Source organism: Biomphalaria glabrata, chromosome 1, assembly GCF_947242115.1.
Source record: "Biomphalaria glabrata chromosome 1, xgBioGlab47.1, whole genome shotgun sequence".
In the NCBI taxonomy this organism is placed as follows: Eukaryota; Metazoa; Mollusca; class Gastropoda; family Planorbidae; genus Biomphalaria; species Biomphalaria glabrata.
Genome location: NC_074711.1, coordinates 14,902,750 through 14,928,051, shown reverse-complemented (window position 1 = coordinate 14,928,051; position 25,302 = coordinate 14,902,750). Strand labels below are relative to the sequence as shown.

Below are 25,302 nucleotides of genomic sequence, written 5' to 3'. Positions count from 1 at the left end.
ATTGTGTAGTAGTTATGGCATAATACGTTTTAAAAACAATGAGACATGGACAGTATCCAATCAATCGTCGCATCATCATGATGATATTGTTGACAGGTTAAAAAAAAGGCAATTTGCTATAAAGGCTTGTACATAAAAAGATAGCTTGAGTAATTGAAATCCTCAATAACTATGAAAGTGCGGGGCCCAGCGCGGTCGCAAAGGTTGCAGTGCCTCAAGGCCGGCCCTGCAAAATAGCGGCGTATGTTACGCCGTGGGTCGACTAGTTTAGCTTTATTTTAAAAGTAAATTCACAAAAGTAGACCTAATGTGTTATATGAAACTATTTGAACTGACCACGATTCCCATGTCAACGTTACTTCTACAACATACTAGAAAGAGCCAGAATCTATTTTTAATTGCTGTAATTATTTTTAGTACAATGGGAACTTCATCGTATCTTCTCGAACCAAATGTATAGTAAACATCTTCTTTACAGATCTCACGAGACCTTGACATTACGTAACACATTCATAACCGTTTCATTTTCGCGCCCCATCTCTTCCAAAAAAACATTGTCTTTGAATCCATCGTGTAACCAGCTTGTCCTGGTACCCCGCGTGTCCTGGTATCCAGCTTGTCCTGGTACCCCTCTTGTCCTGGTACCTAGCTTGTCCTGGTACCCAGCTTGTCCTGGTACCCCGCTTGTCCTGATACCCAGCTAGTCCTGGTACCCCGCTTGTCCTGGCACCCAGCTTGTCCTGGTACACATATTGTTTAGGCTCATTTCGCTCCTTATCCTGTTCAGGGGAGACAGTTTGAGAACTAGTGCAGCCTGACACACAAAAGAAGCTGGAAAGTACACTTCAAGGGAAATAATTTATTAAAAGAAAGTTCCATTAAGTTTATTGGGTCGTAAGTATTTTTGAGGATTACTTTACGTTTCAAGAAACTAGCCGTACGATGATTGGACAGCAGTTCAATGAGGAAGTGTTCAGCTGTAGATGGGGGCTTGATCGGGTATTACGCTCCTTGAAAGAGATTGTGACACATTCCTAGGAATGGCAACGTAAGGAATGGCACACACACACAATTGTAACAGACATATTTTCTTATATACGCAAGATCATCAAGATGTACCAACAATATATTATATTTATGGTGATTATTTTTTAAAGGATTTATTACCCCTTGTTAGGGTTTATTGTATTATTCATTGGTTTAAGTTTTGTAAAGATGCCTAATGAATTCAATCTATCCAAGCTACCATGTACCCGAGAGATCGTCAAAACATGACCAATGAATCCATTGTCAGTTCATTTTCAGATATTTCTAGTCTTAGACTGTAACCTAAGCAAATTATTGTTGAGATTATCTTATATAGGTCCTATATAAGATTATAGAATAGACTTAAATAAAAACAAAACTGATTAAATGAACTAATAAATAAAGTCTCCATTAAAACACGGGCAGAGCAAATTTCTTTTGAAGAGCTATCTCAAGATATCTCTCTATTGTATAGCTTTTAAAATGCATGCAGCAGTGTATATATAAATGACACTGATTTACACTCAGTCCTGCGATGTACACTAATCACATCAATTTACATCCAAAAAAAACAGCGTACTCATCACAAATATTGAGATGACATTATTTCCATATCTACATTGTTCAATTATCATCCGCTGTCAGTTAGAAATGTAAATCCATGTATTTTTACCAAGGGTTAGAATTGCCCCAGCCGATTCCTTATATCTACCTGAGGCTCATAGGACAGGTTTATGATAATAATGATCTTTATAATCATTAAGGAAATTTATCTAGAGACTTGCGCATTACATAAAACAAAACATGATTGAAACATGCAGTAAATATTACATTACGTCATTTATTTTAAACTGTTTCATTTATATGCTATGAATTGTACATCAAAAATACATCAACGTATAATCAATATAGCGTGATCACTTTGTCTTGTATGGATTTAGTTTCAGAACAAAAATGTATTACTAGTTAATGTCAAGTAAAAAGCTCCATCCGAAAACAAAATGTTGGTCCATCAATCGAGACAACAATTTGCTTGTGACTGGACAGTGCTGCTTAGCATTTTGTAGGGCTTTAGTTTTAGAGATTTAGTTTTACCAGAATTCCATCTCATTCTGTTTTGGATTACTCCCCTTGCGCCTCTGCCACACCCATCCATCTCCCCCCTCCCCCATTCCAAATGAACGTGGCGTAGTTTGACTTTGTATTGCTTGCAAGACTTGCACATATAGTGTGTTAGGTGAAATAAAAGTGTTTTTCTGAGTGTTCTATAATTTTAAAATTCTGTGCATTGTGGTAACGTCTAACCCTGAGAAAGACTACATTCTACACTCTATGCAGTAAAAAGTGTGTTAATAGTTCAGAGAATGTCGTGCACTCTTCTTCAGTCATCTTTCCAGCTTCGACTTCTAATCCCCCCCCCTTGCTAGCCTTGTACAATTCCCTCTCCCCTACTATTTTCTCGATGTACTCACGACATTCAACAATCATTGATTGATCATGGTGAGCTATCGATTGTATTCCAAAAAAAATCTTTTCCCCTGTCAACATTTCATTCGGCCTCTGTTTCCCTACTTCTACCGGAACTCACCCGATTGGCATCCAATGGAAACTTTAAACTGGTGAGCGCCGGAAGTGACCTGATCGGAGACCTACGGAAACACTGAATGCGAGACCCGAAGACCGGAAAAAAAGTTAGAAATACCGGTCGTGTCTAACTCAGCTTTTAAACACTCTTCATGTGCTGTTTGTTTGAGAAGCCAGTGGTTCTTAAAATGTTGATTTAAAAAAATGTATCTAGGCAGGCAATAGATATGAGCTTCTAAGAAATATATTTTGAATGATTAGCTCTCTGCAATATTTTCTAAGCAGTATGGAAGCAACTAGATATTTTTATTTCAAAAGTACAATGTTATTGGTCCAGAAGTCTGAAATCTCACTTGGACTATTTAGCGTCGTATTACATTATACTTTCAGTTTTCATGTTATAACAACTAATGAAACTATAGAATACATTTTTTTAAATATTTCTTTTCCTAATGAAATGCAACTTTTTATATTTAAGTATTTAACTTGTCACACAAAAAGTTTTTTTGTTTTATTCAATCGTTTCCTGCCTTTTGCTGCTAGTGGTCATCTCATTCTAGAGGCCTGTAGTACATATACTGCGTCATTATTACAAGGAGTCTTTCCACTGAGCTCTGCCTAATTAAGTTCTATTAACAGTACATCTAATGACTTCTACACAAGACGGGGCTCATGTCCTTTCTCCTTACTCAATAGAAAGAAACATTGGTATCCAGGGCGGGAATACTTTTGTTCCCAAAGATATACTGAATCTGTCAAATTTCTACGTAAGATTTTAGAACCAATTTTGACATCCGTGGCCATTCTGATTCCTGAACCCAAGAACTATCGGATAGATAATTAGATATTGAACCCAAGAACTATCGGATAGATAATTAGATATTGAACCCAAGAAGTATCTGAAATTAGAGATATTTAAAACAAATGTATATATTGAAAGCAAACAGTGGATTTTTTTTTTAAATTCTCTTCTCACATTGTCACATTGTGTTCTCTGATCTGTGTCACATAGTGTTCTCTGATCTGTGTCACATTGTGTTCTCTGATCTGTGTCACATAGTGTTCTCTGATCTGTGTCACATTGTGTTCTCTGATCTGTGTCACATAGTGTTCTCTGATCTGTGTCACATTGTGTTCTCTGATCTGTGTCACATAGTGTTCTCTGATCTGTGTCACATTGTGTTCTCTGATCTGTGTCACATTGTCTCTTATGTTCTCTGATCTGTGTCACATTGTGTTCTCTGATCTGTGTCACCTAGTGTTCTCTGATCTGTGTCACATTGTGTTCTCAGATTTGTGTCACATTGTCTCTTATGTTCTCTGATCTGTGTCACATTGTGTTCTCTGATCTGTGTCACATTGTGTTCTCTGATCTGTGTCACATTGTGTTCTCTGATCTGTGTCACATAGTGTTCTCTGATCTGTGTCACATTGTGTTCTCTGATCTGTGTCACATTGTCTCTTATGTTCTCTGATCTGTGTCACATTGTGTTCTCTGATCTGTGTCACATTGTGTTCTCTGATCTGTGTCACATTGTCTCTTATGTTCTCTGATCTGTGTCACATTGTCACATTGTGTTCTCTGATCTGTGTCACATAGTGTTCTCTGATCTGTGTCACATAGTGTTCTTTGATCTGTGTCACATTGTCTCTTATGTTCCCTGATCTGTGTCACATTGTGTTCTCTGATCTGTGTCACATTGTCTCTTATGTTCTCTGATCTGTGTCACCTAGTGTTCTATGATCTGTGTCACATTGTGTTCTCTGATCTGTGTCACATTGTGTTCTCTGATCTGTGTCACATTGTGTTCTCTGATCTGTGTCACATTGTGTTCTCTGATCTGTGTCATATTGTGTTCTATAATCTGTGTCACATTGTGTTCTCTGATCTGTGTCACATTGTGTTCTCTGATCTGTGTCACATAGTGTTCTCTGATCTGTGTCACATAGTGTTCTCTGATCTGTGTCACATTGTGTTCTCTGATCTGTGTCATATTGTGTTCTCTTATCTGTGTCACATTGTGTTCTCTGATCTGTGTCACATTGTGTTCTCTGATCTGTGTCACATTGTCACATTGTGTTCTCTGATCTGTGTCACATTGTGTTCTCTGATCTGTGTCACATTGTGTTCTCTGATCTGTGTCACATTGTGTTCTCTGATCTGTGTCACATTGTGTTTTCTGATCTGTGTCACATTGTGTTCTCTGATCTGTGTCACATTGTCTCTTATGTTCTCTGATCTGTGTCACATTGTCTCTTATGTTCTCTGATCTGTGTCACATTGTGTTCTCTGATCTGTATCACATTGTGTTCTCTGATCTGTGTCACATTGTGTTCTCTGATCTGTGTCACATTGTGTTCTCTGATCTGTGTCACATTGTGTTCCCTGATCTGTGTCACATTGTGTTCTCTGATCTGTGTCACATTGTCTCTTATATTCTCTGATCTGTGTCACATTGTGTTCTCTGATCTGTGTCACATTGTGTTCTCTGATCTGTGTCACATTGTGTTCTCTGATCTGTGTCACATTGTGTTCTCTGATCTGTGTCACATTGTGTTCTCAGATCTGTGTCACATTGTGTTCTCTGATCTGTGTCACATTGTGTTCTCTGATCTGTGTCACATTGTGTTCTCTGATCTGTGTCACATTGTGTTCTCTGATCTGTGTCACATTGTGTTCCCTGATCTGTGTCACATTGTGTTCTCTGATCTGTGTCACATTGTCTCTTATGTTCTCTGATCTGTGTCACCTAGTGTTCTATGATCTGTGTCACATTGTGTTCTCTGATCTGTGTCACCTAGTGTTCTCTGATCTGTGTCACATTGTGTTCTCTGATCTGTGTCACATTGTGTTCTCTGATCTGTGTCACATTGTGTTCTCTGATCTGTGTCACATTGTGTTCTCTGATCTGTGTCATATTGTGTTCTCTGATCTGTGTCATATTGTGTTCTCTGATCTGTGTCACATTGTGTTCTCTGATCTGTGTCACATAGTGTTCTCTGATCTGTGTCACATAGTGTTCTATAATCTGTGTCACATTGTGTTATATGATCTGTGTCACATTGTGTTCTCTGATCTGTGTCACATTGTGTTCTCTGATCTGTGTCACATAGTGTTCTCTGATCTGTGTCACATTGTGTTCTCTGATCTGTGTCACATAGTGTTCTCTTATCTGTGTCACATTGTGTTCTCTTATCTGTGTCACATAGTGTTCTATAATCTGTGTCACATTGTGTTATATGATCTGTGTCACATTGTGTTCTCTGATCTGTGTCACATTGTGTTCTCTGATCTGTGTCACATTGTGTTCTCTGATCTGTGTCACATTGTGTTCTCAGATCTGTGTCACATAGTGTTCTCTGATCTGTGTCACATTGTGTTCTCTGATCTGTGTCACATAGTGTTCTCTGATCTGTGTCACATTGTGTTCTCTGATCTGTGTCATATTGTGTTCTCTTATCTGTGTCACATTGTGTTCTCTGATCTGTGTCACATTGTGTTCTCTGATCTGTGTCACATTGTCACATTGTGTTCTCTGATCTGTGTCACATTGTGTTCTCTGATCTGTGTCACATTGTGTTCTCTGATCTGTGTCACATTGTGTTCTCTGATCTGTGTCACATTGTGTTCTCTGATCTGTGTCACATTGTCTCTTATGTTCTCTGATCTGTGTCACATTGTCTCTTATGTTCTCTGATCTGTGTCACCTAGTGTTCTCTGATCTGTGTCACATTGTGTTTTCTGATCTGTGTCAAATTGTCACATTGTGTTCTCTGATCTGTGTCACATTGTGTTCTCTTATCTGTGTCACATTGTCACATTGTGTTATCTGATCTGTGTCACATTGTGTTCTCTGATCTGTGTCACATTGTGTTCTCTGATCTGTGTCACATTGTGTTCTCTGATCTGTGTCACATTGTGTTCTCTGATCTGTGTCACATTGTCTCTTATGTTCTCTGATCTGTGTCACATTGTCTCTTATGTTCTCTGATCTGTGTCACCTAGTGTTCTCTGATCTGTCTCACATTGTGTTTTCTGATCTGTGTCAAATTGTCACACTGTGTTCTCTGATCTGTGTCACATTGTGTTCTCTGATCTGTGTCACATTGTCACATTGTGTTCTCTGATCTGTGTCACATTGTCACATTGTGTTCTCTGATCTGTGTCACATTGTCACATTGTGTTCTCTGATCTGTGTCACATTGTCACATTGTGTTCTCTGATCTGTGTCACATTGTCACATTGCATTCTCTGATCTATGTTAGGAATAGTAAAAGAAAAATAGTCTGGGTTTTATTTATTTTTTTTACATTCAGGAAGATTTAAAAAAAAAAAAAGAAAGACTCCAGTAGCTTAAGTTATTGCATAGCAAATAAAATTTTATAAAATTTTTCTGTAATGAGTCTAGGTCTAACAACTGTTTAGTTTTCTTGTGATGAGTCTAGAACTTTCAATTGTTTAGATTTTTTTATCACAGACTCTTGCACAAGTCTTTTCCATTCATGATCTCTAAGATTAGTCTTGGCTGTGCGCAGTCTCAAGTAATCCTCTTTTTCCTTTCACTTTCTGAATCTAGAGATTAAAGCTTTTCTCTTTTCCTGACAGAATTTTTTTTTTACTTCGTACATTCCAATCTATGTATTGCTAGCGTTTCAATGGTGTTTCACTAAAAGTGTGTTTCACTAAAAGTGTGTTTCACTAAAAGTGTGTTTCACTAAAAGTGTGTTTCACTAAAAGTATATTTCACTAAAAGTGTGTTTCACTAAAAGTGTGTTTCACTAAAAGTGTGTTTCACTAAAAGTATATTTCACTAGTATTAATGTTATTTCTATTTCATTCTTGTTTTTTGTTAAGGTTAATTCTGAGCAGGTATTTCTTAGAAAATGGAATATAGTTCTTGGGAGTGTTCATTTCTATGTAGATAACCTTTAGGTCGTTAAACATTTTACCAAAACATGGAACTTAATAGACACGGAAAAAAGGTGGAACTAGTTCAATAACTCAGATTGATTGTAAGGTAATAGAAGACACAGTAGAAAATAAACTTGGCTGTCAAATGTGTTAATCAAAGGAACTATGTTTCTAGCTATCTAAGGACGGCGGATGTGTTTACGTCTAGCATCGAACCCAATTCCTGGCTGACAAGCAATAATAGCCACATTTATTGAACAAAACAGATGAAGTTGCTCTGACCAACGTTTTAGATTTTTTTTTAGCTAGTTGATAAATGTCTTAAAGCATCTATTTTTTGTCTCTAGAACCAAAAAAAAACACTTGATCAATCATTAATTAAATCTTATAATGAATGTATATATAAACTGTTTATTGCAAGCTATACAGAGGGAATGTGTCCCTACTGACCTAAACTATTACAACATTAGTGAACGCCAGCTTCTCTAACCCATACAAAGATGTATTACAATATAGCGTGACTGCGTTGCTGTCCAAGTTTCTTCCTATAAAAAAAATCTAAGAAATATGACTGTCAAATAATAGAGCCTCTTTTGGGCTTATAATCTGATTTTATTGACTTATGTTGAAAACAATATTTTGATTTGTTTTAGCATCTCTACTAGTAGCGTATGTAGCAAGGTTAGGAAAAGAAATTACAAAGTAATGTCCATATATGAAACAAACTATTACTTATAAAGACAATTTGAATAAATAAGAAATGTGCTTTTATTTTTGTGTTGATCTTTCTTTTTTAATAAAATAAATCAATGCGTAGAATGATTAGTGCACCCCAATTGTATGTACATGCAATATGTGTTTTTATTTTTTTAATATATGTACAATATGTTTGTTGAAAAAAAGATTTCCCTTTAATGATTAGATTTTATTTAAACTCCGCAACCTCTGTAGTTTTTTTTTAGCTGTGATCTGACTTGATGACAACTGAAATGTATAGATTTAAAAAGGAAATCTCTTCCATTGGTTCACTCTGAACATTTGAACAGAGTCAATGAAATGTCTTCAATCACACCAGCTTATCTGGAATTTACCTGAAGCTCAGTTTTTAATTTTTTTTTCATAGGACTTTTAGGTTTTAGTTGTTTTATTTAAACCTCTAATGATCTAACTTTCTACAAAGATAATTCCCGCGCTTTCCTTGCTCTAGAAGGAACTCCATTTCTGTAGTCAAATTCTTGTTAGGAGACTTATGAATGCAGGTCTTGTTTCCTGGGCTGTATGGACACCGTGCTGTGCGCTGATTAGCTTATAAACTATGTCATCCAGAATTGTTCTGACATCTGATCAATAGAAGGGACTGTCTAGCTCGTGGATGGAGTGGCACGAGATGACATTGACATTCAACGTAGTTGCTGGAGCTGCTACAGGATGATTGCTTAAGAAGGTCAACCGGCCATCTAAGTCGCGAGAACAGAAGTTTTATTCTTTAGTTGACTTCAAGTGGTTTTGAATAACTTGAACAAGAAGATTGAAACTCTACAGGGGCAATAATCCACGAAATATTTCTCTACTCTACAAAGGAATATAATCCACGAAATATTCATTCCTATTATAAGGGAGAAAACTATCCAGTAAAATTTCTCCTAGCTCCACAAATATAACAATCCAGTAAATCATTTTCCTTACTCTTCAAATATATTATAAATATTTATCGCAATTAAATAGATCTATCGTCTGACTAAAAACATTAAATGTGTAAATAAGATTTTGTATGAAACTTTTCATTTTGTTTCCTTAAATGTATTATTATACCATAGGCCTCATCCTATACGACCGTAGCATATTTTGTGAATACAAGGACTATCTGTTTCTGCCACTAAAAGGATAAACTGTGTATATTATCTAAAAACCGGTGGACTAACAGGTGCCCTAGAAATCCCGAGATAAAAAATTCCGGTCTTCAACCGGGTCTGTAAGCTAAGTGCCTCCTGTTTATTTTATAGTTTCCATTTCAGACCATAGGGTCTATAAGGCAGATAATGGTAAGGTCATTTGTTTCTGTGGCCAGTGGTTAACTAGCGGGGTGTCATGTGGCCAGCACAACGACCAACAACCTTTACTTTCCCTACTAAAGTCAGGTACCCATTAGAGTTGGGGGTGGTCTCAGAGGCACCCTAAAAATCCCGAAGTTCAAAATCCCAGTCTTCATCGAGACTCGAACACAAGACCCCAGGTTCGGAAGCCACCGTACCCTCCCCCTTTTTATTTTATTTTCTATTACTCCATTTATTATTGCAAATGAAAATGAAAAAAACAAAACAAAAAATGTTGAACAATTCTAAGCTCTGTATTTCTAAATGGAATTAGTTACAGATTATGTATACTTTGGAATTTAAAAGACATTTCAATGTAAATAAAACATCTTCTAAGAAACTAGTTAATATTATACGAAACCTTTTATTCTTGACTTTAATTATTAAATAATACATCTACTTCTTTATTATAAAAGTTAAAGGTGCATAGCTTTGGAATACTTATAATGTTAAAAGTAACACTAATCCTAATGTATGTAATGTACTTTCAAACGTTTAGCCTTTTAGGAATCGATACACTAAAGAAAGATGTGGTATTTATATCTCTATTTATAGACTTATAGTTTATTTGACTTAAAACGTTTGTTTGCTCCTGGCCACGTCTGAACGAATTTGATATTGCTAATAAGGCACGGAGCTGCATTTGCCATGTTGAATGTCGCACAAGTGGGTCGTCTTGTGCGTGTGTGTTAATGGCCGGATCGATCAGACCAGATCTAACAACAATGTATGCCAAACAAGCCTGCTGCTATTTCATGGTGTGGCTTCGTTTGATTGCATTCCTGGCCATTACTTTGGCTAACGCATGCTGGTCCACGGATCAATTCCAACAAGAGTTTGAGGCCCGCGAGCTTATCTAGTATTCAGCGTTCAAACTTTTTAGTTCAAATATCTTTTTTTTTTAATATTTATATGAGCTCTTTTCATAGTTATTACTCTGACAATAGCGCCTTTGAGGCCTCTGCTTTGGAGGCATTTGTAAGAGTATAAAATATATTTGTGTGCGAAGTGCCCAAGGCATCACTGATTTACGTCAGTCAATGTGACAAGGGCAGCAATAAAATATGTCCTGGAAGAACGGGGATTTATTGCTCTAGACCGAATGTGAAATATTCAGAATGTTTGTTTTAAATACTAATTTCATGTCCGAGACTTGATCAGCTAAACCTGTGTTGTTTTATTTATCGCTCCGTTTCTTTTTCAGCATACCATTGTAATATGTATGCTGTTTTGTACTCAAATGAGTTTGATATCAAATTATAGAGAAAAAGTTGTAGAAGTAAAAGTTCTCACCCTTCACCTTCCCCCCTCTCTCCCCACATTTCTCTCCCCACCCCATCCCACCTAACATCGACATAAAATTCACGAACTTAACTAACTGATACAAATCTCAATGAAATAAAAAATTCACTCTAAGTAGGTTTAATCTTTAATATTTATTCGGATGGCTACATGGTGGTGTGGTATGCGCTCTGGACTGTTGTCTTGATTGTCCCGTGTTCGAACCCTGTCCGCCGCCATCCTTCCGCTGTCCTTGGGCTAGGATGTAACAATCTTTGATCTGATGAAATATTTGAAACATGTCAAACAAACAATTAGAATCGCTAGATTTCAATCTCTTCCGGTCTTTGGTTTCTATCCTCAAAGCTGATCTGAACCTCAATGTGCCCGCTGCAGTGATTATTATTAATATCATATTATTATTATTACTATTATTATTCAGGTCGTCATTATTTCCTACATCCAAAATAGTTTCGTCACCATATTGATCAAGATCCATGCATAGTATATATGTATCAACTATCTGATTAGACCATGATTAGACTGCAACTTTAAAACATTGACAAGAGTGCGCTGTGAGGGGACGTAATTCTCAACAGTAAGAGGCTAACTAAACCGTTTGAAAGGCCTGAGGACCACCTCGTCTGATACATACCAAGAGTCTATGGGCAAGGGAGAGTCAGCACTAGGAATACATTCTCGATGGGATTTAGCTATTTGTAAGAATCACAGATGTCACCTATGAAAATAAAGTAGTCACAGTACGACTACCGCATTGGCTGTGAATCCAGCTCCAAGAAGATCTCGACATAGATGTTGATTCAATTGTTGGACACCATCCAAATGGTTCTTCATAAAGGCTCGTAGGAACCATCCTGGCCACAGTTTATATTGCATCCAACACGACCAGGTAACGATCATCTATATATATACTTCTCTTCTTCCCTCAACAGTTTTGTCGAGTAGTAAGAAGTAAGGGAAAGATCACTCTGCGGATAGTTCAGGAGAAAACAAGAGGGGTTAGGGTTAACAACATAGCAGTGCAGAACCGTTGCAATAGCACTCTTTTTTAATTTTTTATTTCTACCTCATGTTAAAAAAAAGGGGGGGGGGGCAAGTAATCTACTCTGCAGTAACTATCGAGGCGACAGAGCACGCTCCAGAGTTTGGACACAATGGAAATTTTTGCAGCTCGGTCGGAGGGATAACAGAGTTATCCTAGGAGATTTGTATGAGTTTTCAAAAGATTTTAATAATTTTCCGGATATTTCCACGACTTTTTCGTATATTTTGCAATTTCAGGAGATTTCCAGGACCTCCTGTAAAATCGACAGGAGGCCGCGGGAAATCTGTTATAAGTTATAAAATGGTTTAATTTAATAATTTATACACCTAAAATTAGCGGGTCCTATAAAAGTGCTGGGCCCACTGAGGTCGCATAGGTTGCAGTGGCCTAAGGTTGGCCCTGCAAAATAGCGGAGTATGCTACGCCACCGGTCAACTAGTTTCAAATAATACTGTCACTTTTCAATGAACACCCTTCCCACATTGCACCTCCAAAGTACGCCATGATCTCTCGTGTTTCAGTGCAGCCAACCGTGGTAACTTTGTACGCTTCACCTGTCCTGATGATTCGACAGTAATGATGTAAATAGTAACACAATGTTGAGTCTGGCATTGGGCGCACGTTTTGATTTTTGATAGTTGATAGTTGATAATTGATAGTTACTTTCGTACCATACTTTAAGTTGAAGACGTGTAGAATGACATTTTTAACGCTTTGATCTCAGAGTACAGTTAACTCTTTACTTGTAACGCTTTGATCTCAGAGTACAGTTAACTCTTTACTTGTAACGCTTTGATCTCAGAGTACAGTTAACTCTTTACTTGTTACGCTTTGATCTCAGAGTACAGTTAACTCTTTACTTGTTACGCTTTGATCTCAGAGTACAGTTAACTCTTTACTTGTTACGCTTTGATCTCAGAGTACAGTTAACTCTTTACTTGTTACGCTTTGATCTCAGAGTTCAGTTAACTCTTTACTTGTAACGCTTTGATCTCAGAGTACAGTTAACTCTTTACTTGTAACGCTTTGATCTCAGAGTACAGTTAACTCTTTACTTGTAACGCTTTGATCTTAGAGTACAGTTAACTCTTTACTTGTAACGCTTTGTATCATGTTTTATGCTTTACATGTTTCGATTGTTCCTTCAGAAAGTGTTACATCCTAGTCCAAAACAGCGGGAAGGACGGCGGAGGTTGGTGTCGTGTAGAAATTCATGCGTCCCTTGTTTAATCACTACACATTAAATGGCTGTTTGTTATAAAGTTTGAAATATATATTGTCAGGTTTAGGATTTATTTGCGTTTTTAACTAGCTGTATACTGTTAAGGTCCCGGGGTTCAACCTGACAAGAACATCACTCACACACAGTCGTACGTACAGTAAACAACTAGGTGAATAGTTTAAATAACAACAAAAATAAATGAATTTAATTGTATGAAACATATATGTGTATGTACAATGAGGATGACAAATAGACAGTATATATATTAGATATATATATATATATATATATATATATAATAGGTATATATAAAGATATTATACAATAATTAATTTAAGCACCTTTGCTACGGCTATTAACTTGTCACCCTGGCTTTATGGTCCACCAGACTCTGACCGACTGGCGTCACAACACTGCCAACCTTGGTAATAGTAAAGTTTGACAATGACAATGAAAAAAACTGCAATATGTATTTCTGAGACGGCAAGCGACGCCCACAACTCCAACACTGGCACCCTATAAACGAAATAAACACAATACTCTCAACTTCTACACTAAAAATAGAAATAGTGACAACCTCATACAACATACAATAATAGATATCACAAACGAATAACTCACCCTAAACAGGGGTCCCAAAAATCCAACTGAATAATAAGTCCGAGAAACAGGTACAGACAAATAACGTTTTACGAGCCAACACACCGTCCGCTACAACCAAACTAGAGGGTGAACTGCCTCATGACAAAGAATGACCGATAGATGTCACCGGACTTTGTGACGTAGCAAAACAATTCAAAACAAAAAAATACAAGACACTCTCGCCCCGTACACGTACTACCAGTAGAGGAAATAAAAAAAAAAACAGAGTTAGGAGAAAGAAATAGACACTTGTCTATACTACACGACATCCCCCCTCCTCGACGAACTGGAAATTTTGAAAGAAATTCCAGTCATCAAAAATCCTTTCGAAGACAAAACTTTGTAGCAAGAACAAGGAAGAACAAAATGATCATAAGTGCATCTATGTGACATTTCAAAATGTAATAATGGAAGAAAAAAAATGATGGGGAGTCACCAATTAATGAACCAAGGAGACACAATACACGTCAAGATAAAAATCCAATAACAAAGAAAAGTTGGTTACCTTGACTTTTAAGGTGATCCATATTAACTTGGGCCAAGAACCAAGTTATATTACAAAATCATATTTACAAATACAACATTAATATAATATACCAACTTATATTTATAGTAGATAAATACACATTATATTCTTGAAATTAGTATCATTTGCATAATATAAAACACAAGTTCAAATGTTATAACACATAGAGACATAATATAAATGGCGGATGGAAGTCTATATCAATCTTGAACAAAGATCAGCCAGCAGATTGTGCTCTCCCTTTACGTGGGCAACGTCAAAGGAGTAGTCTTGTAGCATCAATGCCCATCTTGTGATACGTGCATTTGTAAAGTTTGTGCTCCTGAGATACGATAAGGCCTTGTGATCAGTCAGCAGGTGAAATGTTTTACCTGCTAAATACCTGTCCAGTTTCTTAACAGAATATACTATGGCTAATCCTTCCCGTTCAATAATAGAGTACTTCTGCTCCCGAGGCAACAACTTACGGCTTACGTACTTTATGGGATGTAACACACCTTTGATACACTGACAGAGAATACCAGAAATTCCTTTATCTGAAGCATCGGTCTGAAGAAAAAAAGATAGAGAAGGGTCAGGTAAACGAAGAATAGGATACTTACTCAAACAAGTCTGCACTCTATTCAATGCCTCCGCACACTCATAGTTCCAGTCCACTCTTATAGACTTGCCCCGACGTAGTAACTCTGTAAAGGGAATACTAAATCCGCGTAACTCGGAATAAATTTGCTGTAATAATTTATCAGACCAATCAAACTACGTATTTCTTTCTTTGTAGTGGGTGTTTTAAATTCCATGATCTTTTTTACATTGCTAGGATCAGGTTTGATAACTCCCTGTCCCACATTATGACCCAGAAATTTAACACTAGTGTAGCCCACCTCAAGTTTATCTGGTTTTAGTGTAAAGCCGTTCTCTCTTAGAGCGCAAAAAACATTTCTGACACTTTTCGAGTGTGATTCCCAGTCTTCACTGAAAATACAAATGTCATCGAAGTAGAACAATACATTTTCTACTCCCCTTAGCATACTCTTAACAACCTTATTAAAATGACTTGGAGCACCGCTCAACCCAAAGGGTAAGTAGTGGAACATATAATGCTCCCCAAGAACTCTAAACGCTGTAAAAGGTTTGCTCGTTTCACTGATCGGAATTTGCCAGTAACCCTTTGTTAGGTCCACCAATGTAAAGTACTTGGCTTTATACAACATGTTAAACAAATCTTCTTGTTCAGGAATTACCTCAGCAGGTATTTCAGTAATATTATTTAATTTTCTAAAATCTATACAAGGGCGGAGTGTGCCATCTTTCTTCTTAATTATAACAACTGGCGCTGCATAAGGGGAGTCCGTCGGCCCTATAATTCCCAATTCTAACATGTTGTCGATTTCTCGCTTCACTTTCTCTTTCATATGAATGGGCACCGCATATGGTTTCAGAGCTATAGGCTTCTTATCAATCAATTTAATTTTAAACTTTTCGACTGTGGCCCTGCCAGGAACATTGGATATAATGTCTCTATACTCTGTTAAAATTTCATTTACTTGCATCTTTTGCATATGGTTCAAATTGGGGTTAATTTTGACCTGTGTGAAGACATCCTCGTGAATCTTCTCTTTCTGCGTAATTTCTAGCGTTGGAATGTTAGGTAGCATATCATCATTATATTCATCCTGCTCAGCAACGTCTTCCTCCCCTACAACTGAAACCATATTAGCTGACAAAAGTTCATTTCTATTTTCATCTGCAACAATTAGGTTATCTCCCTTCTTTACCCTACAATGGTATTTCATAAGTCTGTTTATATGATATATCTTTGTCATATTTTCTTTCTGGATAACATAATTAAATTGGGAAATCTTGTTTAGAACCTTATACGGGCCCTGCCAAAACACGGACAGCTTACTGTCTCTGTGTGGTTTGAGGACTAAAACACAGTCACCCACATTTATATCACGCCTCGATGAGTATTTGTCATATTGTTTCTTGTATTTATTTCTGTTTGCCTTACTGTTGAAATTAGCAATAGCAGTCACCTCAGATAATCTTGTCTTCAAATCCAGTAAATAACTGAATACATTCTTGTACCCATTTTGCTCTTCGTTATTTACGAACACTTGCTTTAAGATAGCCAAAGGGCCCCTCATTTGTCTTCCGTAGACAAGCTCAAATGGTGACATTCCCGTTGTTTCGTTAGGAACCTCTCGGTAGGCGAACAGTGCTGCGTTGACTTTCCGGTCCCAATCACAAGGGCTATCCTGACACACTTTCCTTAGAAAAGATTTTAAAGAAGAATTAAGTCGTTCAACCATCCCATTAGAGCTCGGGTGGTAAATGGTAGAATGCACTGGTTTGACAGAGAAAAAATTACAGACCTGATTGTACAATTCCGAAGTAAACTGTGGGCCTTGATCACTTAAAATTTCAGTCGGTAGCCCAATTCTACAAAAAATACTAGTTAGTGCTTCGATAACTGTTTCTGTGTTTATATTTCTCAGTGGTATCGCTTCTGGCCATCTCGTAGCAACATCTACTACTGTCAAAATATACCTATTCTTATTGTCAGTTAACTCCAATGGGCCAATAATATCTGTTGCAACTTTATAAAACGGAGTGGTAATAACATTCATTTGGCCAAGCTCCACTCTGTCACAACGACGTGGCATCCTAGCTTTCTGACAAATATCACACGACCTCACAAACTCTTTTATGTCTCTATCTAAACCTTGCCAGAAAAAATATTTGTAGATTTTACTTTTAGTCTTTCTTAATGACAAATGTCCTGCCAACATACTCTCATGAGCGGTTTTCAACACAATTTCTCTCTTAGCTGAAGGTACAACTAACAGTCTTTCTTCCTCACCAAACTTTCCCCTAAACACTCTGTACAATAGTCTATCAAACACTTTATATTCCACACTTCCATTCTTTTTATTATCTACACAACTGTCCACATGTCGCTCCCATAGATCTTTTAAAGACGGATCACTCAACTGTTCACATAAAAATTCTTCGCTTGTACCTAGCACATCTCGACATTCTTCCAATACTCCACAATCACTTACAGTGCCGCCCTCAATCTCCTTATTTGTCATTGACCTAGTTACTGCTGAGCAATTAAACTCACGACTCACATTACTGTCAACATTCCCAAGAATTAAATCTGCAACCGGATCTTTAAAGCAAGCTACGACATATTTACCGACAATGTAATCCGACTCAATACTCACACATGCCAATGGATAATCCTTCACTGTCCCATCAACAAGTTTTAATTTATAAGTACCAGGAATCATGTCTTTCTCACCAACTAATGAGCTTCTAATTCCTATAACACTCGAACCAGAATCTTTCAAAACAGACACACTTATCCCATTTACTCTCCCCTTTTCAAACTTCAGCTTACCCACAGACTTATCACGTAATGTCTTATCCACATATGAAAAAGTTTTTCTCTTACATGGGGAAAAATACTCATCTCCTTTCCCTAAAGTACAATTTCCACAATTTTGAATATTGTGAGGACCACTCAGTCATCTATAAGAACCTCCTGGGCCTTGATCTCTGTTTTGATATGCCCCAGTACCACCCGTTCTACTGTGCCTGTTATTGTAAGAATTCTCGTATGTAGCATAACTTTGTCTCCCAACACTATTGCCGCGGATTCTTCGACCGTTACCATCAAACTGCCTTTGGTAGCGACCTTGTGATGCATTTCTACTGGGCCTTTGTGTGTTAGTGGAGATTGTGGGTGCGTTCCTATATCTAACATCAGAAGCAGGACTAGAGTTAAGTTGCGAACGTTGAGGGCATTCTGACGCTTTGTGGCCTCCCCTCTTGCACTTAAAACAAATAATTAAGTTACTCTCAATCCCTGGACTTCTATTTCTCACAGACTCACGACACGCTGCCGCAACATGCGCACTTTCTTCCTTACAAATAGACACATCTGACCCCGACTCACTGCATGCTGCTGCAACATATACACTTTCTTCCTTACAAATGGACACATCAGAACCAGCTACCTTAAATCCTTCTATAACTTCTAGCATATTATCTACTGTTCTGTGCTTGCTCAAAACTAGTTGCCTGTATACGTCACTCGAAACACTTTCTAAGATCCTATCTTTGATCAACAAGTCTTTTAACTCCTCCACTGTTTTACCGACTTCGGCCATCTTGCACCAATTGTCTAATGCTGTTCTCAATTCTGTTACATATCTCCTAAAGTCGTTTTGACTTGGTCTCACGAGATGGAATCTTTTGCGGCAGGTTTCCGCGTTGATATCTGCATGGCGAAGAAGTGCAGTCTTGACTTCTTCATAATTCTCGCTAAGGAACAGACTGTCCCTTAGCATGAAGTTTCTGAGTGCGGTGGTCAGTTTATATGACAACAGCAAGGACCACTCTTTTCTCTCTATTTTGCACCTACCTGCAACGGCCTCAAAGTGTGTTAGGTAAGCTAGGAGGTCGTCGTCATCTTTCATTCCCTGGAAACTCTTGTCAAGCCTGTCTAAGACATTCTTGTATCGCACATCCCCTGACTGTCCTGCCGCCCCGCCTGCCTCTGGCGCAGACTTTTCTTTAAGCCTAGCCAGTTCCAACTCCTCTTTCCTCTTGATTGACTCCTTGGCATCTCTTTCCTTCCATCTTTCGTGCTCCTCGCGTTTGGCCTTCTCATCACGTTCAAATCTCTCTTCTTCCTCTTTCTTCCTAGCCTCTTCTTCTGCCTTCGCCTCTTTCTTCAACTTCTCCTGCCGCTCAAACCTAGCCTCTTCTTCTGCCTTCGCCTCTTTCTTTCTAGCCTCTTCTTCTGCCTTCGCCTCTTTCTTCAACTTCTCCTGCCGCTCAAACCTAGCCTCTTCCTCTGCCTTCGCGACTTCCTTATCTCTATCATATTCAGCTTTCCGTTCCTTCACATATTTCTCTAGCCTTTCCCCTTCGTACCCCATAGCACGGCCATCACTAATAAATTGTGACGTTACCGTTAACCTGGTTTCCATGGTCTAAGTGCCTTACTGTGTTAAGCTAAATCAACTAATACTATTATTATTATTACTATGATATACTATAATATACACACATAAGATGTAAACTACAACCTATGAGTGTGTCGTATGGCAAAGAAAGAGAAAACCTATCGGAGCAGTATCCAACGTCGGAGAGAAAACGCCTCACTCCAGGCCGATGCGTAGAAAGGTAGCTGCTACAGGGACTTCCAAAACACCAACACAGGAACGATGGCCTCTAACACATGTATCAACGGTCAATCCCCACACACTTGTCTGTTGTCGGGAGCGAGAAGACACTCGTCACTCGGTCATAAGTGAAGCACAAAATTTCATGAAAGAAAAAATTAAATAAATGAATATAAATCACAATCTTGAAATATCAACACCTATAGTCATATGATGATGAGTTCAAAATCATAAATGATGAATTTAGCATTGGTACAATCCTCAATATCAACAATCAACACATATGGTAATATGGCGGTGAATTCAAACAAATTAATGATAAATTTAGCAATGTTTCAAGCCTCTGCTACTTTTGATGTCCAAACAATTATGAGAAGTACACAAACATTTTTTTTTTCTTCAGCAAATTGTACCCAATAACATCAAATATAAATACAATAAAGGGGTATTAGGCAGTATATATATTTTTTTTATTTTATAAGATAACAAGACTAGATAAGACAATCTATGACCTAGTAGTCACAGCCGGACTCTGAGCCCCCATTTGTCAGGTTTAGGATTTATTTGCGTTTTTAACTAGCTGTATACTGTTAAGGTCCCGGGGTTCAACCTGACAAGAACATCACTCACACACAGTCGTACGTACAGTAAACAACTAGGTGAATAGTTTAAATAACAACAAAAATAAATGAATTTAATTGTATGAAACATATATGTGTATGTACAATGAGGATGACAAATAGACAGTATATATATTAGATATATATATATATATATATATATATAATAGGTATATATAAAGATATTATACAATAATTAATTTAAGCACCTTTGCTACGGCTATTAACTTGTCACCCTGGCTTTATGGTCCACCAGACTCTGACCGACTGGCGTCACAACACTGCCAACCTTGGTAATAGTAAAGTTTGACAATGACAATGAAAAAAACTGCAATATGTATTTCTGAGACGGCAAGCGACGCCCACAACTCCAACACTGGCACCCTATAAACGAAATAAACACAATACTCTCAACTTCTACACTAAAAATAGAAATAGTGACAACCTCATACAACATACAATAATAGATATCACAAACGAATAACTCACCCTAAACAGGGGTCCCAAAAATCCAACTGAATAATAAGTCCGAGAAACAGGTACAGACAAATAACGTTTTACGAGCCAACACACCGTCCGCTACAACCAAACTAGAGGGTGAACTGCCTCATGACAAAGAATGACCGATAGATGTCACCGGACTTTGTGACGTAGCAAAACAATTCAAAACAAAAAAATACAAGACACTCTCGCCCCGTACACGTACTACCAGTAGAGGAAATAAAAAAAAAAACAGAGTTAGGAGAAAGAAATAGACACTTGTCTATACTACACGACATATATATAAGAAAAAAAGTTTCGAGCTACACTAAAAGGTGTTTTTTTTTAAACTTTGTTTAGTGTTTCTAAACTTTCACTAGTGGCGCCTTACCCCCCCCCTCCCCACTGTCAGAAGAAACTAAGGGTCTGGGGGTGGTCCCACAGAGGGGTCGTGGAATGTTTTAAGAATGTAAGTAAAACAATAGAAACGTAATGCCTATAATAATAACACAATGTTCCGGTTTTATTTGCTTTTTCTCTATGTTTGGAATTTACGTAAGAATTTTGAACGAAGCTAGTCCGTCGAGTTTCTTTGTTGTTGTTTTGTTTTGAAATAATATTTTCTAGACGAAAAGGAATCTAAACGCTCTCCTAGCGGGGATTCGGTGCGGAAGTTGGATACTTAGCTGCAGAAATTCTTTCTCCTGGCGTCTACAAATCACAATTTTTGTGGCCAAAAATGCAAAAAAGAGCGCACATTAAAAACTAATAATGTAGGGTCTGGCCGATGTGGGCAGAAGTCATCCTAGCGACATACTAGAGTGTAGTACTAGAGTTGGATGAAAATCGACCAATTTGACATAGGAAAGTCGAGAAGAATCGTGTTTTGCAATGCCTTCTTCACACGTTTTGTAGGCGTTTTTTAGTAGATGAAACAACGCTTCTTATAAGAAATATTTCAATGGTTGAAACGTTGTCATTTGACATGGTTACTATTCCAACCTGGACTGGTAGCGACAAAAATGTCAGGAGTTCGCGCTCCCTTTGAGAGAAGGTCACGTTAGAGAAGCGCTGGCTAGTTGAACCAGAACTTCATCGACCAGATGTTCAACGACTGAACAAGGAGGTCAAAACGACATGTGATAGTGACCAGACCACGTCGTAGAGAACATTTGAACCGACTTCTTTTTTCTTCAACAAAAAGTACGTGCCTGGAGCCTGGTCAGCTCGATTGGTCAGAGAGTTTTCAAACGTTTAGTCCAAGAAAGGTCAGGCGGTATCTCACTTTCTGTCTTTAAAAAGTCAACACTTGCGCATTGTGTTGCCATGGCAACAGTTGGAGCTAAATTCACTGCGTCATTCTGTCTCCTAGTGTGTCCTGTAGAACAAACAAAAGTAAAAGTAAGTCATTGCCTTGAAGTTTTAAGATGTCAATTAACATTGCTGTACCTATAGATTTGTACATTAAAGCGATATCCAAGAGTGAAATAAATAGGTCACATCTGGACCTTCATCATTAAGTAGAAATGTTTAATCTTATTCTTTAGATCTATGACAATGAACTTTAATATGCTATCATTAGTCAAACACTTATCCAGCATGAGGGGCGATCGCACCCCAAAGGCGATCTTTTATTTGACAAGCTTAAAGGTTGATGGTGCCTCTCGTGAGCGCTATAAAGACGCATTTATGCCATCTCTGGCAAAGAAGAATGTAGGTGGCAGCAGATGGCCTCTGAAATAGACTTTTGAAGGATTGTCATGAAGTCGCGGGACACACATTTAAGGCCCAAAGAAAGACCCTTAATTTTCATTCACATTTCTTATCTTATCTTATTATTTTATTTACAAGCGTTTAGTATCAGTAGAAATATACAGAGAACATAGTCGTTTCCTTCACTCTGCAATCAAACGGCCATCTAAAACAAAAATATTGTACACGGTATTTTCATTTTGTAGATATTTCCACTTTTTTTTTCAACAAAATATCTTTTCAAGTGTTTAAAAATAAATCTAAAAAATACCCATAAAAACATAAGCGTGGGAGTTAAAGAAGGTGCGAAAGAAGAAAGCTACTTATTGATCTCAGATCTTCTCTTGAAAACGAAACATCAACGGTAATAGGCTTACAATACATCCACAGGTTCTGAGGTGTAGAAAAAAAAAACCCAACACTTCTTCCCATATTGCACTGCTTACAATACATTCACCATGTCTAGCGTGTTGCAACAAAATAAAAGGTTTTTCCTCCCATGATGCACTGCGTAATCAACAACTCAGTTCTCTTGTAATATCGAAATCGAGTTAAAAACCTCTTCAGCGATACTCTGGAATCAGCGAATCCCTCTCGATGACACCTTAATAAATTGAGATAGCGCGGATCGATACCTTGCTTTATAAAAAAAAAACGAATGAGGGAGAAAAAAAAATTCTTTATTCTGCCTCTAAGATTAGCAAACAGAGGCGGAATCGGTTTGGAGTCCGTAATGAGTAAAATAAAATGTAGAGGCAGAAAAAAAAAAGGGGGGGAGGGGGAGTCGACAGAATGTTCTCCTAACACTCACCACGCTTTCTTTCGTCTGAATCCTGGTTTTGGGTGTCCATCTCATTCCGAGGCCACCCTCCCCCCCCTCTTTTTTTTTAAAGGGTTCACATCGATCTCCGCCAGCTTTTAAAGCATTCTATTCCAATGAAGTAGCACATTTGAGATATAATCATTTCATTACATCTGCAAACCCGGCCTGATGCTTCTCTTTGACTCCAGGCTCGGGGTAAGGGAAGAAACTCTACAGCCTATAAGATTTTTTTTTTGGGTCCCAAACGACTTGAGTGAGTTAAGGAGACACCCTCCCCCATCTGTTATCTCTCTTGATGGAGGGGGGGGGGAACACCTTTTTTAGGGATGCAGAGGGTTAAGGTTCTTACTTTTATTTGGTGCAGGCGGTCATGATCTCTCCCTTACCGCTCCCACCCCGCTTCTTTGAATCGACGTCACAATTTCCTGTTTTCTTGTGTTTTACGGATAAACAGAATGAGTAGTTTCCCTTTTGGAAAGCATTACTAGTGGGAGTAGAATCCATTTATAGTATTTGAAAATGGAGTAGAATTCTTCGAATAGGGATTAGCTACACTTTTAACATTTCATTTCAATAGGTTTTGACTGACAATAAACAATAGTAGGACATGTACATTCCTTCATCAAGCTGTCTTGATCAAAACCTGCGACTTAAATCATAGCTGAGAACTTTGACAGAACTTTTTAAAAAATAAGTACTTTATCAGAAATAAGTACTTCATCAGAAATAAGTACTTCATTACAAATAAGTACTTCATCAGAAATAATTACTTCATTAGAAATAAGTACTTCATTACAAATAAGTACTTCATCAGAAATAAGTATTTCATTAGATATAAGTTACTACTTAATCAGAAACATTAAGTACATCTACAGACATATGTATCTAATTAGAACTTGGCACTTAATCAGAATTTTATTAAAAAACTCATTTTTAGAGCTAACCAGAAAACAATAAACAAAGTTTTAGAATTTCATTTATAAATAATATGTGCATTATGTGAAAGATACTATACTCTACTGTAGTCATTCGTCCGTAAGTAACCTTTTGAAATGGACTATTTAAATTTAAACAATGCTAGAGCGATATGTAACACTTAAGGCAGTCAGATAATATACCGTAAAGAATTGACGGGTCTAGAAACGAAAGAGAAGGCTTTACAGCGTCCACATTGTCTCCACATGAACTCTGTCTGTCGGCCTGGCTAAAAGTTTGTACACCTTATTTCTCCCACACCCAATCTCGGAAGAAGCTGAAATTTTGCAGTATTATTCATTCTACCTCACAAAACAAGAATGAATTAAGAAAAAATAATTAATACTATTGTCAATTAATTATTGTTTGGAATCGAACAAAGGGAAGAAATTATACTTGACAGATGTGGTGGTATAAATTGAATTAGTTCCCTTTTTTGTGTATGTCGTCTCTTATAGGTCTGAAACTAACAATAGATCCTATAAAACATTCTATAGTCATAAGCACTTCGCTGGCACAGTGGTTAGTGTCTTGGCTTGAGGAGGATGGAGCCCTCGAGTTAGCATTGAAGTCGTACAACGTTGTTTTTTAAATAAATGCATTTAAACATTGATCACGGTAACATTCACCCAGATACTCCCTTCATTGAAATCAATTCGTCCCTCTGGTGTTTTTATAAATAATATTTTAGAAGTGAAATTGCCTTTTTAGCGCCATCAAATGGGGAAGTGCCATATTTATTTTTTTGTAAATTGTCGATCCGTCCGCCCGACTGTCAGATTAAGATTCAGGTACTGGAAAAGGTATTGAAAATCCAATTTTATGATATTTAGCAGATTACAAAGCTCAGACACAAGGGGCTATTTTTAGCGGCCCCCGAAAAAGGAATAGACGCTATTAGTTTTGTGTGGTCTGTCCGTCCGTCCGTATTTCCCGTTTAGATCTCGTAAAGAAGTAAAGATATTGAAAATCCAATTTTATGATAAAAATGGCAGATTCCTTATTTTCCGACGCAAGGGGCTATTTGTATTTTCTTGAACCAGACTGTTTTAACTCCATAAAATTAAATATGTCGGCTTTTATGTGTATGTTTATTTTAAAA

General features: G+C 37.5%; 2 protein-coding genes across 5 annotated transcripts in view; one reads left to right on the top strand and one right to left on the bottom strand.

The window, feature by feature from the left end:
* LOC106060444 (excitatory amino acid transporter 1-like) overlaps positions 1-25,302 on the top strand; it is a 104,029-nt gene that overhangs the window by 35,943 nt on the left and 42,784 nt on the right. The gene's annotated exons all lie outside the window — the stretch shown is intronic.
* Positions 17,832-20,343, bottom strand: LOC106073061 (uncharacterized). 2 transcript variants are annotated; one of them, XM_056024091.1, is made up of 2 exons: positions 19,120-20,343; positions 17,832-19,065 (listed from the first exon to the last, which is right to left on the bottom strand). In XM_056024091.1, the coding sequence occupies exons 1-2, from the start codon at positions 19,353-19,355 to the stop codon at positions 17,886-17,888; spliced, it is 1,416 nt and encodes a 471-aa protein (XP_055880066.1). In that variant the 5' UTR covers positions 19,356-20,343; the 3' UTR covers positions 17,832-17,885. The 2 variants fall into 2 exon arrangements, with proteins under 2 accessions (XP_055880066.1, XP_055880069.1); XM_056024094.1 differs by having other exon boundaries at positions 17,832-19,152; positions 19,207-20,341.

What these genes read in the sequence shown, in the direction of transcription:
- LOC106073061 (XM_056024091.1), bottom strand. Translation starts at nt 19,355, where the DNA reads ATGGAAACCAGGTTAACGGTAACGTCACAATTTATTAGTGATGGCCGT. An exon ending in AAGGCAGAAGAAGAGGCTAG is followed by an intron (nt 19,066 to 19,119) that starts GTTTGAGCGGCA and finishes AGAAGAGGCTAG; the next exon opens with GAAGAAAGAGGAAGAAGAGA.